Source organism: Sapajus apella, unplaced genomic scaffold (assembly GCF_009761245.1).
Source record: "Sapajus apella isolate SASKATOON/1434 unplaced genomic scaffold, GSC_monkey_1.0 scaffold47, whole genome shotgun sequence".
In the NCBI taxonomy this organism is placed as follows: Eukaryota; Metazoa; Chordata; class Mammalia; order Primates; family Cebidae; genus Sapajus; species Sapajus apella.
In genome coordinates, this window is record NW_022436987.1 from 9,446,461 (window position 1) to 9,461,053 (window position 14,593).

Consider the following 14,593-nt stretch of genomic DNA (forward strand, 5'->3'; position numbering starts at 1 on the left):
CTGTTTGAAGGCAGACAGCCCTGGCTTAGTGTTATTTCCTGTTTGGATTTGGTGTCACCTATGTGATGTTTAAATATCTTCTTCCGTGGCCTTTTTCCTTCTCTGCTCTGGCCTTGGCACTAAGGTTTTTCTGACTGCTGATGGGGAGGCGAGCCACAGAAGAGCAGATCCTGGGGGCTGGTGGGATGGGAGGCAGGCATGCCCTTATCGGCCTCTTCTGTTCCTTTGGTCGCTGATTTGACTCAGGGGAGCAGCAGACTTGCGTGAGCACTAAAAAGAACATGATGAAAATCCAGAAAATGAGGCTAAACCCAGGATGGGACTTCAGTCACCAAAGGACAAGCTAAATAAATGCTGATGGCCAATGCCAGCATACAGCAAGTAATAGGGTGATGTGAGTCCTCAGAGCTCCCACCACCGCAGAGGCAGTTGTGGGTGGAGGGGCAGTGGGGCAGGCCCAGAACAGCTCTGATGGGCCCTTCGCCTCTGACTCCAGAAATGCTAAGCTGCTTCCACAAAACCATCTCAGGGGAAAATCGTTATCTATGGACATTATGCAATTTTCCCATCAGAATTACAGGCTGTGTTTGAAAAGAAATGAAAAGAAATTGAATTTGAAATACTTCTGTGCAAACGCATCATCTCCTAGTGGATCTGTTAATGGGCTTCAGATACTTTCTCTGGCTCTGAAATAGCTGATCAGGCAGCAGCTTGTGATGGCAGCTGCTTCCCAGGGAACGAGGCATGGAATGAGCACTTATGAACGGCCAGCCAGCCCACCTGAGCCAGGTTCAGAACCCGTGAGCTCTGATCACGGTTCCCAAAGTGGCCTCGTTGTGCTGTCTCTTCCCCTCCTCCTCTACCTGGCAGTGCCAGCATGACTCTACACGGGCACTGTCACTGCTGCTCCAGCGCCTCCAGCTAACACCTAGGTTGATGGGTGTCACTTCACACTGCTCTGGCTCCATCCTAGGTCAAGGGAGTGCTGGCACACTGGGGCTCGGAGGACACCAGCCCCTTCTTCATCACAGCCTCTCATTCACCCAACAAATATTGGTTGAGCGTGTTCCCAGCACAGATCTAAACACTGATAGTACAGCAGTGAGCAACACCCTCGCTCTCTTGGAGCTCCCATTCTAGCAGGGGAAATAGACATAAAAAGTAAGTAAGGCAGGGCACGGTGGCTCATGCCTGTAATCCCAACACTTTGGGAGGCTGAGACAAGCAAATGGCTTGAAACCAGGAATTTGAGAGCATCCAGAGCAACAAAGAAAGACCCTGTCTCTACAAATAATTTAAAAACTAACTGGGTGTGGTGGCAGACACCTGTAGTCTGGCTATTTGGGATGCTGAGGTAGAAGGATGGCTTAAGCCCAGGAGGCCATGCTACAGTGAGCCATGATTATGTCCCTGCACTCCAGCCTAGGCAACAGAGAAAGACCCTGCCAAAAAAAAAAAAAAAAAAAAGGAAGTAAACAAGCAAAATTCACAGTCAACTGGACAATAATAAATGTTATGGAGTAAAGATAAGGGGATAAAGGAATGGGGATGCTGAGTCAAAAAGGGGGCAAGGACCTGCCACGAACATCGAAGCCCTCACTGAGAAGCTGACATCTGAGCAAAGATCTGAAGGAAACAAAGAAGAGAGTGCTCTGATATCTGGGAGAACGGCATTCCAGACACAGGAAACAGCAAGGGCAAAGTGTGCCTGGCATGTTTAAAGATGCATAAGAAGTCTAGGATGCTGAAACCCAGGGAGGGGAGGGGAGGCTCAGGAGGACAGGCAGAGCATGGAGGGCCTGGGAGACCAGAGCAAGGTCCTGTCTGCTGTGAGATGCAAAGCTATTGGAGAATTTGGGCCAGAGGAATGGCATGATATGGCTGCTACAAGGAGAGTCTGGAGGAGGGCGGGGGGAGGTAGAGAGACCTCCTAGGAAGCAACTGCACTCATCTAGCTGAGCGATGATGGTGGCTTGGATCAGGATGGAGGCAGGGCAGGAGATGGAAAGTGGTTGGATCATGAAGATATTTTGGAAGTGGAGTTGACAGGACGTGCCGATAGATCAGATGCAGGGTGGAGAGAAAGAAGCATCCAGGATGGATGGAACTGGAATTACGGCATTGCCATGTAATGGGATGGGAAGAATGAAGGAGGGGAAGGTCAGGAGTTTGGTTTTAGGCATGTCGTTGGGTTTGAGATACCACTTACATACCCAGATGAAAATATTGAGCACCTGATACACAAGTCTAGAATCACAGGCCAGTTTACAACTTAGGAATCATTAGCATATACACCACTGGCTTTTAAGACAGGGGACTACATGAAATCTGTGGATACAAGAGAAGAGGACCAAACCAAAGGCTTGACCCCTGGGGCACTTCAGGCTTCAGAGGAAAGTGAAGAGGAGACAGTGAAGGAGACAGAAAAAACAGCCGATGCAGTGGGAATAAAATCAGAGGCAGTAAGTCCCAGAGCCAAGGAGAAAGATTTTCAAGGCTGAGGGAGTGACCCGCCGTGTCAAATACTGCCGAAGGGTCATGGAAGTTGAGACCTGGGCACTGACCTTGGCTTTGGCATGGAGAAGTCATTGATGACCTTGGCGGGAGCAGTGAGTCTGCTGTCAGAGGAGAGGTGAGTCTCAGTTGCCTCACCTGAGAAATGGGACACCGCCTGCCTTCCTCAGAGGGCAGCAGTGCAGACCATGGGCAAACTGCAAAGCACCACCAAATATGAGCTATTTTACTTATGACCTGAGAAGCCCAGAGCCTGTTGAAATGAGGGGAGGCTACCGTTGGGCACAATTGGTTTTACAGATGCTTACAGCCCGATATCACCTCATAAAATGGCTCATTTCCTGCCACTTGTCACCAGGACACTCACCCAGGCATGAAAAAGTTGCCTTCAGAGGTAGAAGCCATCAGGATGGATATTTTTTTGTGCATGGCCAGTGGGAATTCTGGAAAGGGAAGAAGCAAATAATGGGGCCAAATAGTGCTCACCTGGGTCTCTATGCAAGATTCCAGATGCTGCTCTCCCAGAGGGAACCCAGTGAGCGTGTGCCTCAAAGTAAGGGCTCCTTGGAGAAAGCCCAACCAGGGTCAGCTGCAAAATGAGCAACATGGGGGAGGGAGGAGAGAAGGATGGAGAGGAGGAACAGTCAGAGAAAGTGGAATGAATGTGAGTTTTGGAGTCAGATACACCTGCATTGGAATCATGGTTCCTGTGTGGTCACAAGTCACCCGACTTCAGCTTCCTCATCTGCAGTAGGAGCAGGACAGCTATTTCCAATGCTTTCTGTAAGAAACAAGCTGTTGAATGGGGTGAGGGCGGTGGGCTGCACACTGTATGTATGCCTGTGTATCACTGCATTTGCCTTTAGTGGCACTGGGTTTTCCCCTCTTTAGTAGCAGACCATTTCTCTCTGGCTCATGGATCCTGTGCCTCCCCAGCTTCATCAAAACCGGTTGCCAGAACAGCCTTAACTTTCAGTGTTGTGAACACAGTCTGATAGTCTTCCAGGTGTGGCTGTGATAAGCAGAACTCAAAGTAGGCCAGGACATGCCCTGAAGCGCAACAGAAGTAGGAGGGGTGGGCCTAGTTCTCCTGGGCCACAGTGTGCCTTCCAGGCCCCCTCTGCCTGGGTTCACAGTGGCAACAAGTGTGGCCTCTAGAATCAGACTAAGGTCTAAACTCTAGCTCAGCTGGTTGACTAACTGTGAAACTAATTTGGCCAAATTAATGTGTTTCTGAGGATTAAAAAGTATATACTCACCTTGTAAATGTTTTATAAGGATTAAATCAGATCCTCTCTATTAGGCAATTTGCGACGTTAGCAAGATGTTTAGCACATAATAAATGTATAATTATTGTTGCTGCTTCCACCTGTTTCTATTCCTTTCCCGCTCTGATCATGGATTCCATCCCATTCCTCTTTTTGGGAAGAGGAGAAATGGTAGGGGTATCAGGCAGTAGGCCAGGCTGACTCCACACTGCAGATCTGAGCCTCAGTGCTACCAGAAGCAAGTGTTTAGGATGTGGAAACAGCTTGTGGTTCAGGACTGGAAAACAGTCAAAAAGTTAAGAAGGACGGGGGCAGGGGGAGGTGAAGAGCAAGGCAGGGAGGAGGGGACAGACTCTGGCCTTCTGCTGTGGACACGGCTGAGATGCTCGGAGCGCTCCCTCGTTGGGTGCTGGTTCTGGAGTGCAGAGGAGGGCCAGTATGGGATAAGAGTGGTTCAGACACCAACCTTGACTCTAGACTCACAGTTTTACTCTCTATTTTGCTTAGACTGCCCTGTTTATCTCCTGGTATTGATGTGATTGCTGCCTCAAGAACAGATTTGTCTCAGATATGTTTTCACTCCACATAACCCTCCTCCCTCCAGACCTGACCTCAGCCCATGGCCTGTTAGGGGATGTGCTGTTCCCATTTGGTACCAGTAACGATGAGGTACACCTATAGCTATCAAATCCCTACGATATACTTACCAAAAGCAAAATGAAAAATTAATATGAGTGACCTGTAATATCTTTGGGGTTTTTTTTAATTTTAATTGGCATGTCTTTGGAAAAGTGTTAGTGTCATCCAAATGACGCATGAACTGTGAATGCCCTGAAACGCTTGTTTGAAAGTGTCCTGTGGGAGCTGTAGAAGGGCTCTAAGGATTCTTGAAAGTTCCTGTCTGTGCCTTAGAGACTTATTAAAATATGCTTTTCATTTACGTCTGAAGTATGGGTTGCTTACTCTGAATTTAAATCCATCATTCTTTAGAATGTGAAATGCCCAGGGCCCCAATGCCCCCATCCAAGACTCACCCAGCTACATAAACCTTCCATGATACACTCTCTGAGACTCAGAACTTGGCTTCCAATGGAGGGAAGTTCTCCTGAGACTTTGTGGGTTTGTACCTGCAACTGTGTGCTCCAGTCTCTGTACTCAGGCAGCACAAGTCAATTCTGATACCAACTTGGCCTGAATGTAAGAATAGGAATGATCACTAATATTTATGGAACATTTGCTATGTATCAGGCACTTCATTAGCACGTTACATGGGTTGTCATTTACTCCCCGTTACAACCACATGCAGAAGGTACTCATTTTACCTTATTTCACAGATGAGAAAACTAAGAGAGGTCATGAGACTGGCCAAAAAACACAGAGCTTGGCAGGGCACAGGGGCTCACACCCACAATCCCAGCACTTTGGGAGGCCAAAGCAGGTGAATCACTTGAGCGCAGGAGTTCAAGACCAACTTGGGCAATGTGGTGAAACCCCATCTTTACAAAAATACAAAAATTAGCCACGGCTGGTGGTGCACACCTGTAGTCCTAGCTACTCAGGGGGCTGAAGTGGGAGGATTGCTTCAGCCCGAGGCTGAGCCTCCAGTGATTTGAGATCGTGCCACTGCACTACAACCTGGGTGAAAAAGTGAGACCCTGTCTCAAAAACAAAACAAAACAAAAACACAGAGCTAGGAAATGGTACTGTCAGCATATGACCTCAGGTATGATTCTACGTCTTATGCGTCTCAACTACACTACTTTCCTACCTGCTGGATTCGTAAACATTAAAAAAATGGATAGTATCCAGTGTGCCTTAAATTGAGGACATGGACACATACACATCCTTTCTGGGAGTATAAATTAGTACAGACATTTGGAGGGCAATTTGGTAAGGCCGACTCATTTTAAATTCGCTTCATGTTTTGATCACTCCTATGGCTCAATGGCACAGGAATCCTTGGATGTATGAGAAAATAAATATATGCATGAGTCTTCATCACAGCATCTTTTATGAAAACAACTATTCACTAATGGTGCCAGTGGAATAAATGAGAGAACATCCCCTGCTACGTAACTATCTGCATACATCAAGGAGAACGGGGTGGCTTTGCTTTTTCAACAATCTACTGAGCGGCCATGGGCATGTGGATATGGCCATGAATGAGCAAGGTGCTCTCTGATCCTATAGAAGTTAAGTTCTTCCAGAGAACTTGCTGCTTCAACAAAAATATTTAGCTTTTTAAATAAATGTTATAGAATGCTTCTGCTTTCTTATTGAACTCAAATGATCACCAAAAAGGAGAACAATAAGCTGTTGACCATGCAGATGTCATATAACTTCTAGGTGAAAAGATTTATAGCAGGAAGCTGTCATGCCCACACATATGGACCCACCAACCTTGGAGCCTCCATAGATCTAAATGGAGTTTTATCACCATAAATAAATGATAATGTAGGGTCCAAACGGTATTTATGGAGTTAGACATTTGATGTTAGCCAAAAGGCCAAGAAGCAATAGTGTGTGTGTGTGTGTGTGTGTGTGTGTGTGTGTGTGTGTGTGTGTCTGTGTGTCTGTGTGTGTCTGTGTGTGTTACACTGCAAAAGCAAAATCACTATGTCAGCTGGGACCTGTCAACCAAAATTTTACTGTAAAGCAAGGTGAATCTACAGGGCCAGCTAATTTGGTGGCCACCTTCTCTCCACCCACATTGATTTTATTTTCTAGTGAAATATTTCTTCAAGAGCAAAGGGATTGTCATCAGACAGTATCTCATTACCAGGATCTGTTATCGTGGATTTCCTTTTAATAAGCCTTGACTTGGCTTGCTGTAATTTGAGGATATCTAACACTTTAAAAATCAAAAAAGAAAGCTAAGCTATATAGTATAGTGTACATGGTGTATAGTATGTACTGATGGAAAGTTTCCTGTGAAATGGTAAGGAAATATTTTAAAGTCATGGTACAGAAGAAGATTCAGTATGAGACAAATTTTGTGAGAAAGCTATATGTAATGATGCAAACACAGACACACATCCTTACATATGCATCGTAAAAGATCTGGAAAGATACATACCAAGCTGTACTATTCTGGAGAGGGAGAAGGAGGCAGAAGGCAGGGTCACTGTTGAAGTAGACTATGCTCAGCCTTTACATTATGAGTTTCTGTGATGCTAAAATGTTCACAATATGTGTATTATTCTGGAATTAAAAATTAAGGGAAAAAAAAGTAGGGCAGAGCCAAATGATGAGGACCATGTAAGCAAAACTCAGGAAGTAAGAAATTGTCATGGAAATTGCAAGGAGCCTTTGATGGGTTTTGCCAGGATACAGATATGGTCAGATTTGCGGCACGTAGAGGATGGATTGGGGAAGCAAGAAGATACTGGAGATGGAGTGGCCAGAGGGGAGACTGTGGAAGGAGGTGAACATGGGAGGCCTCAGCCTGAGTGTGTGGTGGGTAGAGGGATTTGGTGGTGTTGGTATTCAGCATCCGGCTCATGCAGCTGGTGGCTGGGCCTTCAACCCAGCCTGGGCTGCTGGAGGAGCAGCCAGACTCTGAGGTCAGAGGAAGGGCTCAGCCATGAGGCATATGAGATGGTTAGGAGAAAAACCAGGTCTGGGGAGACACAGAGCTGGCACTCTGAAGACAGGTCGTGTTCCATATGTGACTTCATGATAAACAACTTCTCGGTCATTCAACAGATATTTTCTAGGAGGGAGGGATACACTGTAAACAAATAAATAGATTTTGCCTGAGAAATGTAACTGCTCCATTGGGACTAGGAAATGCTTTGCCTGCAGACGTGTGAATGTGGGAGTGTCTGTGCATCTGAAGATTTTTTTCATCTGATGGAAAGAGGGCACCCTAGGGAGCCTGAGCCTAGGAGGAGGCTGTGAGTTTCGTCGGTGGTTCACTACTGCTGGCCTGTCCTTTTGGGACCTTCCCCTCGCCCAGGACCATCTGTGGGAGCCAGAACCACACTGGTTCTGGCTGAGCCCCCTTCCTCAGCACCATCATCACCCAGCACGGTAAATGGGAATCTCTGGACCAGAAAGTTTTTTAACTTCTGCGCCTGAGCCTTGGAGACATCACTGTCCTCTTTCCTTCCAGTTTCTGTGGGGCTGTGGGATTTTCTGGGCAAGGTACCCAACCAGAGAGAAGGTCACAATTCATCCTAACTGTATTCTAGGCACCTGCTGCCAGCCACAACTCTAAGGACTGTGGCCTTGTCGCCGTGAGCCAGCCAAGCAAGTCTCTCCCCCTGGAACTCAGGGATCTGTGCAATTGGCAACAAAGCTCTTCCTTTCCCAGCTGGTGACATTCTGGAGTTTTCCACACACAATGGACTATTGTGTCTGAGCACTGCTGGTACCAGGCCAGGGAAAGGGGCTACAAGGCCAGCTGACTCCACCCTGGAGACAGCCCCCCACCAAAGCTGAACTTGGACCTGTGAAGGCTTCCAGCCTTGCAAAGATCATGCCCCACTCACCCGCAGCATGTAATTGAAAATAAAAACCCAACCAAACCTCAAAGTTGAGCAAGATCAACAAAGTTCTGAGTTTTGCCCTATCATGACCATTTAATGCTTTCTTTCAAAATGTTAATTATCAAATTCTTTCTCAAAAAATTACTTTAGGTTCCCCAGTTATCCCTAAAATAACTTTAGGTTAACAGTGCGTTATTCACCATCCAAAGCAAAATAGAGCCAGAGAACCTGAGTGGCACCATGAGTGTGGGGCCTTGGCTTTGTGCTGGCCTCCTTGTGGAAGGGAGTTTGATCCAGTGCATGGGTCTCACAAGGACAGGCCTTCGGGGGACAATCCTCAGGGCCAGGTGTTTGCCACGTGGCAGCTCCTGCTAATCCAGCTGGCCTGGATCAGGTCCCACTCAGTGTCTAGACACAAAGCATGTCTCTGCCCTCTGACTGGACGTGACAGGGGAGTCTGGCCAACCAAGGCAGAATCCAGGCCAGAGCTCTGCTCTAGTGGGAAAGGGGTGGACTGAGCTGGAAACCAAAGGTGTGACTCAGTGGCCCTTCATTGTCCAGGTCATACCTGGACACTCAGTCCCTTTTCCCAGTATCACTGAGGCCCCAGGGTTCCCCCATCCTGGAGAAAGGTGGTTCCACACACAGGCAGGAAGAGCCCCAGTAGCAGGTGAGGGAGTGGGGGTGGACAGTGTCACCAGGTTGAAGCCCTGTTGTTCCCATGAGCCCAGCTCTGTTCACTAAATATCTGTGGTCCTTTTTTTGCAGAGCGATGAGGTCCTCACCGTCATCAAAGCCAAAGCCCAGTGGCCAGCCTGGCAGCCTCTTAACGTGTAAGTAACACAAGCCCCTGGCCTGGCTTGTTTTATCCTAGGACACATATATCTGCCAATGAGCTTTCTGATTAGCATGAAATTTACAATGTGACCATACCAAATGGTCTCACACCTACCCTGAAACAAAATAAAATCTTATTTTCACTTACCCTGTATCCTATCAAGGACTGACGCATCCTTGATAGGAAGGTCCCCCCAAAAAAAGTTCTGTGAAAGGTGCTTAGGGGAACTGTGGTGAGCACAGCAGAGTTCCTTATGGAAATTACAATTCAGTGGGGAGAGATATTCACTAAATGATCACACAAATAAATGTGGCATGCCTATGAAGGAAAGGCATGAAGTGCCATGAGTGTGCCTGGGGGTCAGAGATAGCTTCCTCCTAAAATGGCAATGAAGCTATGATCTAAGGAAGCAGTAAGAGTTATCTAAGCAAAGCAGCAAAGCAAGAGGAGAGCATTCTAGAAAATCTGGAGAGACCATCATGTGCAAAGGCCCTATATGAGGAGACAGTAGACTATGTCTAAGGCACTAAAAGGTTCTGGTCTAACTAGATCCAGAAATCAAAGATGAGCTTGGTGTGGGGCCAAGCCATGCAACATTTGAAATGTTTTATTTGAATTTTTCCATTAAAAGTAATGAGAATGACCAGGTACAGTGGCTCACACCTATAATCCCAACACTTTGGGAGGCGGAGGCAGGAGGATCACTCGAGCCTAGGATTTTGAGAACAGCCTGAGCAACAAAGCAAGACCCCCATCTCTACAAAAAACTTTAAAAATTAGCCAGGCACAGTGGCATGTGCCTGTGGTCTCAGATACCTGGGAGGCTGCAGCAAAAGGATCACTTTAGCCGAGGAGGCTGAGGCTGCAGGGAGCCACACACTCCAGTCTGGGTGACAGAGCGAGATCCTGTCTCAGAAAAATAATAATAATGGGAAGTCATTGAGGGGTTTTAAGCAAAAGGATGACATAATCATATTTGCATTAAAAAATAAAAAGCAATAACAGCCCCTGTGTGAAAGGGTAGATGTGGCGAGCCCAGTGAGGGGCTACTGCAGAAAATCAGAGAGAATTAACTGTGACTTCACTAGGACGGTGGTGGTGGCAGACAAGGAGAGAGGTGCAGAGATGTGCGAGACACGTAGGAGGTACAATCAGCAGGCTGTGGCAAGAGGTGGAATAAGGAGGTGGAGAAAGAGCAGTCAAAATGTTTCCCACATGACTGGCTGGCATAAGGAGGAGTTGGTAAAGCCACTCATAAGGCTGAAAAGATTAGGTGAAGTTCCGTGGGAAAGATCATGGGGTCAGTTCTAAATGTACGTTGTTACATTTAGAATACGATGTATTCAAGATTTCCAGTTAGAGGTGTTAAGTACATGGTTGGCGATATATAGCTCTGGAACTTAGGGCAAGAATTCTGCGCTGAGATCTGAAATTGGGAGTCCTCAAGGAATGGGAGACAATCAATGCCAAGGGCATGAGAATAGGAATCAAGGGCTTAGGACTGAGTTCCAAAGATCTCTACTATTGAATGTTGAGGAATCTTGCCTACAAATGAAGCAGAAAAGGAGTAACAAAGAAGTTGGTAAGGAAGCTTGGTATTAAGAAAGCCAGGGGAAGAAAGTGTTTGAGGCAGGTGGTCAGCTGTGCCCAGTGCAGCTGACAGAACAAGAAAGATCAGGGCTGCAGGATGCCCTTCGGGTTTATCGACAGGAAGGTCATCAGTGATCTTATGGAGAATCCTTTCTGCTGAGTGATGAGGGAAAACACAGCCCAGAGCAGATGAGCTATGAACAGAGCATGAGGTTATGGAGTCAGCAAGTACAGACCACTCTTCTGTGAAGTTTGCTATGAAAGAAGAGAACATGGCTCCAAGGGGATGAAAGAGTCAAAGGAGCATTTTTTTTTTTTCTCTTTTTTTAGATGGGAGAGACTTTCTCAAACACTGAAATGAATATTTTGGGACACCTTCCCACATTTCACCCACCCCTCAAACTTCCCGAAACCCCAGTGGAACCAAATTAATTGATGGCAAACACTCAGACCTCCCAAACACCCAAAACTTCTGCACTCGGTGCTACCAGCTTGCTAAGGGAAAGGAATTTTCCTTTGATTTTCCCATACCCCAGTCTCCCCTTTCCTCTTCCAAATCTCATTAGGAAGTCAAATTAGGAAGCCTGCATGCAGCCAAGTTTTGTTTTGCAGAAACAGCCCTGCCCCTCTTTGCTGAGCCTGCCTGATTGAGGTTAATGGGATTCCAGCCTCCCTCAGCCCAGTGGAAAGCCAGGGTGACCTACTTTGCGAGGTCCTGCCCGTGGAAACTGACTTGTTTTTCAATGATCTGCATCTTTATCCCCAGGACCACTTCTCAAAGGACAGCCATGAATGAGCAAATTAGCTGCTGACTTGTTTAGCTCAATAAATCAAGCTGTGGCTCCAACAGCCCAGGGTGCAGGTAGAGACAGAAAAGGCAGATTCTGAACAAAACCCACATCCTTCACTAGTTCCTCTGGTGCTTAAGCAGAAAATGTACACATTTCCTGCAAATCAATTCTATATGTCCATCATCCAGTTCCTCCAATTGCATCTGAATGCTAAGAATTACTGGAACTTTTACAAATAACTTTTATTTCCTTTCTTAAAATGAATCCTGCAACCACTGTCATCACCTTAAATCATTCCCAGCCACTCTGCCAGATAAACATTGATTAGACAAAGGTCGTGTTTCTGAGGCCAGTGGAGTACAGACATAGTCACCTTCTCCAGAAATCCAAAGCCACATTCCCCAGGAGACCAGAGACATCTTTCTCTTAAATCAGGGCTGGAAATGTCAGGGCTCTTCCTGCCTCCTGCAACACTTGCACAGGTCCATCGATGTCCTCAGGATGCTAAAAGAAAAAGGGCCTTGGATAGAGGAGCAGGTGGAAGATCTAAGCATCCAGTTGGACCTGGAGCCCTAGATGCCACCTGGTTATAAACACAGCATTTCCCATCACTGCGGGAACCTCCCTCAAACCTTTCTCCACACACACCCCGCTGCAGGACTTCAGGCTAGTGAATGGCTTGGGCGCCCTCTCGTGGCTAGATTGAGTTTCTGCAACTCTGAAAATTCAGATTATTTAAAACACACGATGAGACAGAACACAGCATATGAGAGTGGTTTAGGAAACCCTCCTGCGTTTCACTGGAGTGGATCTGTAATTTAGGAGAGGACAGTAAGTCTCTAGAAGCAGTATCAAAATCCTTTATTACCCCTTTTATGGTGTTTTGGGACATTTTGTTCGGAAAAGTTGAATGAGAAGGAAATCAACCTCTACCAAGCCCTGTTACTGGTCCCTCACAATGATAAGCAGTTTTCTCACAACAAAACCTTGAGGTAGGATGATGATGCTCCCATTTGGCAGATGCAGTAAGTGCAAAGAAAGGTGAGGTGGAAGCCCCATCACATAGCTATTAAATACGCAGCTGATTCGAATCCAGCTCTGTCACCAGTGCCCTGGGTTCTTCCCTCCACACCATGCTGCCTCTCCAAATGTAGAGAAACATTTCTCCGGGTCTTCATTTGTTTTTCATTTTTCTGATGTAAATTGTCTGTTCATAGCTTTTCTTTATCCAGTGGGATCGTGGTCTTTTTCTGTACATTTAGACTAGCTCTGTACATAGTATAGATATTAGCACTTTGTCAGTCATACTCAATGGAGACCTTTTTGCCAGAATGTCATTTTTCTCTCCAACTTAGTACTATTGTTTTCATTTTACAGATGTTTTTAATTACTATATAATTCAATTAATTTATTTCTTTGTAATTGCTTTTATTGTTTCAAAGTTGAAAAAAATTAACATTTCTCTAATCGATCTGAAAGCTTTATATTTTTTTCTATGATCTGGTTATTTTCTATTTGACTCTGAGTCTATTTTTTTTCTTGTGTAGTATATTAAATGTGAATCCAGTATTTTTTTTATTACAGTTACCTTATCCCAACCCCACTTGTTGCACCATCTTTTCTTTCCTCTAATTTGAGAAGCCTATTTTGTATAGTCCTTATCTATAGTTTCTGGGATCTCCAATCTGTGTTGTTGATTTATATTTCTATCTGAAATGAATATCACGCTATTTTGTCTATCATGCTTTATTATATACTCTGGTATATGGTAGGCTAGATCAACTCTCTTTGCTAGAAAAAAATATACAAATCTAAGTCCCAGGTAGAAAGATGAAACCAAAGTAACAAAATATCACATCTTAGAAGACATGGCATATGCAAAAGCATAAATAAGAATTTTTATTATAGTTTGAACAAATTAAAGCACTCCAGTCCTATCTAGCATTTTCTAAGGAAAACTCATATATGTTCTTATCCAGTTCATTATTTTTTATTGTAGAATAAATACTTTGAAGTGATGCTTAATTAAATTTGAAGGTCAAAGGAAATACAAAAGCTCCATGTTCATTTCTTAGATTAATTCATTTATTTCAACAAACATTGGAAGATAATCCACAGCATGCCAAGTTCTAAGCCAGACATTGGGATATAGCTATGCACAAGACAGAAATGGTCCTCACTCTATTGGAAACTGATGGGGAAGGCAGATATTAACAAGAAATTCCAAAGCAAGAGTGAGTTCAGCATGCTATGGGGAAGTAGAATAGGGGTTCTAAGCAATTTAGGGAGAGGCCAGGAAATACCTCCTCCAGGAAGTGTTACATAAGTGGGGTCAGGAAGGGATTCTCCAGTCGAGGATAAAAGAAAGCTGCAGGGCATGTTGGAAGATGCTAGAAAATTGTTCTCAGGCCCTTATAGATTCAAATTTACTTATATGGTTAGGAATTGGCTGCTTCACATTTCCCACACCTTTAAATACTCACCGGGGTCTAGAGGGTACCTCGCTGCAGCTACAGACTTGGCTACAACAGATTGGGCCAAAATGCATTTACTGAGAATGATTTCCACAAGGCCTTGATCTCAGATGGTTACACCCATCGGCTGGGCAGGTTTCAGGGTAATATGTTAGGATGGCAGTTGGTTTGGTTTCTACAGCTCTGGATTAGAACTGGTTTTGTCCCCTTAGACTGTCACTGTGAAGGCGGTCACCCATGGGTACAGGCTATAATGACTAGCCCAAAATCACATACTTAGGGAGACAGGAAGGTGATAGATGGAGCGGTCAGTCTCTATGGAAATGGAAGAGAAAACCTGCCTCCCAGGGACCCCCCCCCTCCCTCCAGGGCAGCCATGCCCAGGTGCCAATATTTTCTGCTCAGCAGTTACTAGAAGGCAGGCCAGAACCCTGTCCTGCAGGTCCCTAGTGAGGTAATGCCACACCTCCATAAACTGCAATCCTTGTATGAACCAGGTCTTTAAAGAAGTCGCTAAAATCACTGACCTGTATGCCAGAAAATGCACACGTGGGAAAAGGAAATTAAATCCCCTGATTTATGCCTAAGTAGCAGATGATGTCATTGCAATACTTTAGCAGTTTATAAA

The 14,593-nt window shown here is 45.5% G+C and overlaps 1 protein-coding gene across 3 annotated transcripts in view; it reads left to right on the top strand.

Moving 5' to 3' along the window:
- Positions 1-14,593, top strand: part of SPON1 (spondin 1) — a 301,120-nt gene that overhangs the window by 270,584 nt on the left and 15,943 nt on the right. For all 3 annotated transcript variants that reach the window (XM_032240836.1, XM_032240837.1, XM_032240835.1), the window contains exon 7: positions 9,041-9,105. In XM_032240836.1, coding sequence (XP_032096727.1) covers positions 9,041-9,105 — 65 coding nt within the window. The remainder of the gene's footprint in view (positions 1-9,040; positions 9,106-14,593) is intronic.